This window comes from Mytilus edulis, chromosome 6 (genome assembly GCF_963676685.1).
Source record: "Mytilus edulis chromosome 6, xbMytEdul2.2, whole genome shotgun sequence".
Classification (NCBI taxonomy): Eukaryota; Metazoa; Mollusca; class Bivalvia; order Mytilida; family Mytilidae; genus Mytilus; species Mytilus edulis.
In genome coordinates, this window is record NC_092349.1 from 23,641,390 (window position 1) to 23,645,169 (window position 3,780).

The following is a 3,780-nucleotide window of genomic DNA, read 5'->3' on the forward strand; positions in this document are numbered from 1 at the left end:
CCATATCCAGACATAGATGCATCATTAGATGAACTAGTTGTATACTATACAAGTTTTTCATTTACAACAAAAGAAGTACTCGGGTTTTTACTAAACATACATCATATAATGCTGAGCGAAAGATCATTTTATAGAATTAAAAAACGTTTGAGATTGCAAAAAAGAGGAGTTGAAAGTGCTATTGCTGATATTGTTACAAAAATTTTACAGTTAAGCAATGCAGGATATACCAATATAGGTTATCGATCTTTATGGAATGTACTTCGCTGCCTAGGCGTAAGAGCTTCACAACACACGGTTAGGCTAGTTTTGAAAGCTATTGACGGAGACGGCGTTTTAAGGAGACAAAGACATAGGCTTACAAGAAGACGATACACAAGTAACGGACCGAGCTTTTGCATCCACGTCGATGGATATGATAAGTTAAAGCCGTTTGGAATATCTGTCCATGGTGCAATCGACGGTTTTTCAAGAAAGATACTTTGGCTGAAGGCTACAAGTTCAAATAAAAATCCCCGTATAGTTGCAGGACATTTTCTTGAGTATTTGAAGACAAGCAAGAGGGTTCCAAGGGTAGTACGCATGGATGCAGGAACTGAAAATGTTATAGTTGAACGTATTCAAATAGCTTTGAGATCATTTCATGCTGATAGCATGGCTGGACATAGAAGTGTTTCAATAGGAAGATCAACGGCCAACCAAAAGATCGAAATGCTATGGAGTTTTCTGATGCGAAATTTCACAACATTTTGGAGGAATTTGTTTAAAGATATGGTAGATGAAGGTATACTTAACAATGCCGACCCTGTGCATCTTGAATGCATACGGTTTTGTTTCCTACCACTTATTCAGAGACATTTAGACATGTTTCTACAATCATGGAATTCACACAGAATAAGATCTCAAAGAAATGTTGAATGTCCACATGGTATACCTGACGTTATGTACTACCAACCTTTTATTTACGATAAATATGACTGCTCTTATGAATTGCCGTGCGACATAGTTGTATTGGATTACTTAACTGATATCTACACGGATGCTGTTCTACCTAGAGGCACTAAAGAAGAATTTAGACAATTAGTAAATACTCTCACGTTTTTAGATATCGAAGAATTCGATGTCATTGAAACTCCAACACAGGCCAAAGAATTGTTCAACTTATTATCAGGCGTAGTATCACAACATTTGTTAAATCGATAAACATTTACAGATTTAACATTTATTATTCATGATAATTATCTGTTATGTCACCATGTTGTCGAATGAATACGCGCATAAGCTATTTGATCTGTTGATGCAAAGAACAACATTGAAGTGCATAATGTGTACATACTAATTTTCTTGTTTTTCGTTGATTATGCTTTTTTTTGGTCAGAATTCATGTAAATATTGAATGAAAAAGTTCTGTTGTATTTTAGTATTATATAAATAGTAAAGAATAAATGCCTACTGTTTCTTTTAACAAGTCTTTCCTATGCCCGAGTCATCATTAAATTGATAACAGTTCGACACATTTAAATATGCCATATTGGTCTATTCCTTCATGATGTAGCTGAGTATCATTCAGTCATTTTTCATATCTGTTACAAAAACCAAACACTTTTCCATAAAAATGACCATCGAGTTTAACGTGTCATACATTAACAAAATATTAAGTACAATCAAATCTTATTTGGTGTCAACTCAACCAATCCGTTTCATTCTTAATGAACTGGACAGAGTGTAGCTAAACTAAAGAGAAACAAAATGTATGATATAGCATGTCTGTCGCTCACGTCACTGAGTTTAAAAGGGGGCATGGTTTCACATACCACGATATTTGGAAGGTATATAAAGTCACAGTACCCAAATTGCACCGAGTACCAAAGTTGCACCTACTAGTATTCAACAAAAATACTTGGGAAATCTTACTTGTTTTCTTTGAGTCTAAACCCTTGGTATTTTTCGGGGTATTTGTATGATTTGATACAATACACGTCATTCAACATTGCTGAACATATTTAAATATACAAAACCAGTAAAAATCAACAGATTTGTTTTTAACCGACCCTCATTGTCAATTAAAGATGTAAGTTATGATATAAGACAGACTTAATTGTATATATGTTTTATCCATTTATTTCATGATCGATGGAATCAATGCGTTCAACGTAACATACATGACATAGTCAGCAAACTTTGACTTATTCAGTGAGATGCAAATATCTGTATAGCTGCTTTTTATTCGTCTTTAGAAGCTAATGTAAACAGGTAAATGAACAAGTCCAGAAGAAGAGAAACACGTTCGTTTCTCATTACAATGCCGATTGGTTACTAAAGTATTGAAAAACACATCTTTCGAACGTAACAAAAATTAAGAAATCTTTATAGCATCAATTTAAGATATAATGTTCATTTCTGATTTGAGTGGGTTTTCATTCTTCTAAAGTACCATTTATCTCTCGTTAAGTCAACGTCTTTGAATCTATGTTGTTTTATGTCTGTTGGTAGATCAGTGCAAGACCAATTATTCAAATGTTTTCTTAACATTGGAATGGTGAATATTCGTGTCAATTCTTTTATATTACTGCACAATAAAACATACTTTAGTTGTATGTAGTCTAACAAATCATTAGATTTTGTCATTATCCACTTTCGATTCCAAGGTATATAGGGCATGTTATTGTAGTTACACAGTAGATAAAAGTTGGTATAGAAATAACCTGGCAAATGAAATGCCTAGAGTCATATTACCTAATGTTGCTTTATTGTTACATAGATTTGTCGGTTTAAGCCGTTTTAACTATTTATGTTTTTTTCAACCTGCACATTCCGTCTGCAAGCAGCCATCTATAGACTTATTAAAGAAAACATGTCAAGTTTTACTAGAGAAACAGGTGTGGACACAGTTCTGAGTGAATAGATTGTTTGAATGTTTGCCTGTGTTTTCTGAGAAAAAGAGTTCTCTCCTTTATTCAGCATTTAACTGTTCTGTGTTCAACTGTAGCAAAGCGACACTCTACCTCTGGCCTTTGTTAGTCTTGTATGATTTTTAATTTTAGTTTCTTGTTTATAATTCGGAGTTTAGTATGACGTCCATTATCACTGTACTAGTTTACATATTTTTTAAGGGGCCAGCTGAAGGACGCCTACGGGTGTGGGAGTTTCTCGCTACATTGAAGACCAATTGGTGGCCTTCGGCTGTTGTTTGCTCTATGGTCGGGTTGTTAACGCTTTGACACATTCCCCATTTCCTTTCTCATTTTTACCTGTACCAAATACTAAAATTTATTAGTGTGTTTTTGTTTCTAATAGTAAGTTATATTGTTAAAGATTGTCACGTAGGAGACGCTAATTGCATGCATTACCAAATGATTCTTATAAAATAACTGAAATTAAATGCCAGTGAAAACAAAAAAAAGAGAGTAACACATTAAGTGCTTTTCAGAATGACTTGGTTTAAATTTACGAGATGGTATCTGATAGTATCTGAGAACCTACATGCATGAACTATTTTTGGGAGAAATTTTATTTGCTTATACAGGAAATGAATGAATCATGACCGGAGCGGGCCCCCACTTAGGCATTCAATTGGCCCCCATTAATGAAAATTTCTGGATCTACCACTGAGTTTGTCAAATTTTTGTTTCACAAAAAATACATTTGCATAATAATGGACTAAGCTTAAAGCAACGCACTTTACTAATACACTCACAGAAAGAACTCATGATCAATACAGTGATATAATAAGTACTGGAAATAAACGACATTCATGTACATTAGTTTTTCCTATTTACA

General features: G+C 33.9%; 1 protein-coding gene across 1 annotated transcript; it reads left to right on the plus strand.

Moving 5' to 3' along the window:
• LOC139526035 (uncharacterized) lies at nucleotides 1–1,791 on the plus strand. Its single transcript, XM_071321206.1, has one exon. The coding sequence runs from the start codon at nucleotides 109–111 to the stop codon at nucleotides 1,201–1,203; it is 1,095 nt and encodes a 364-aa protein (XP_071177307.1). The 5' UTR covers nucleotides 1–108; the 3' UTR covers nucleotides 1,204–1,791.
• The last annotated feature ends 1,989 nt before the right edge of the window (nucleotides 1,792–3,780 follow it).

Bases quoted from the DNA above. Each gene is read 5' to 3' on its own strand.
- LOC139526035 (XM_071321206.1), top strand. From the start codon at position 109: ATGCTGAGCGAAAGATCATTTTATAGAATTAAAAAACGTTTGAGATTG.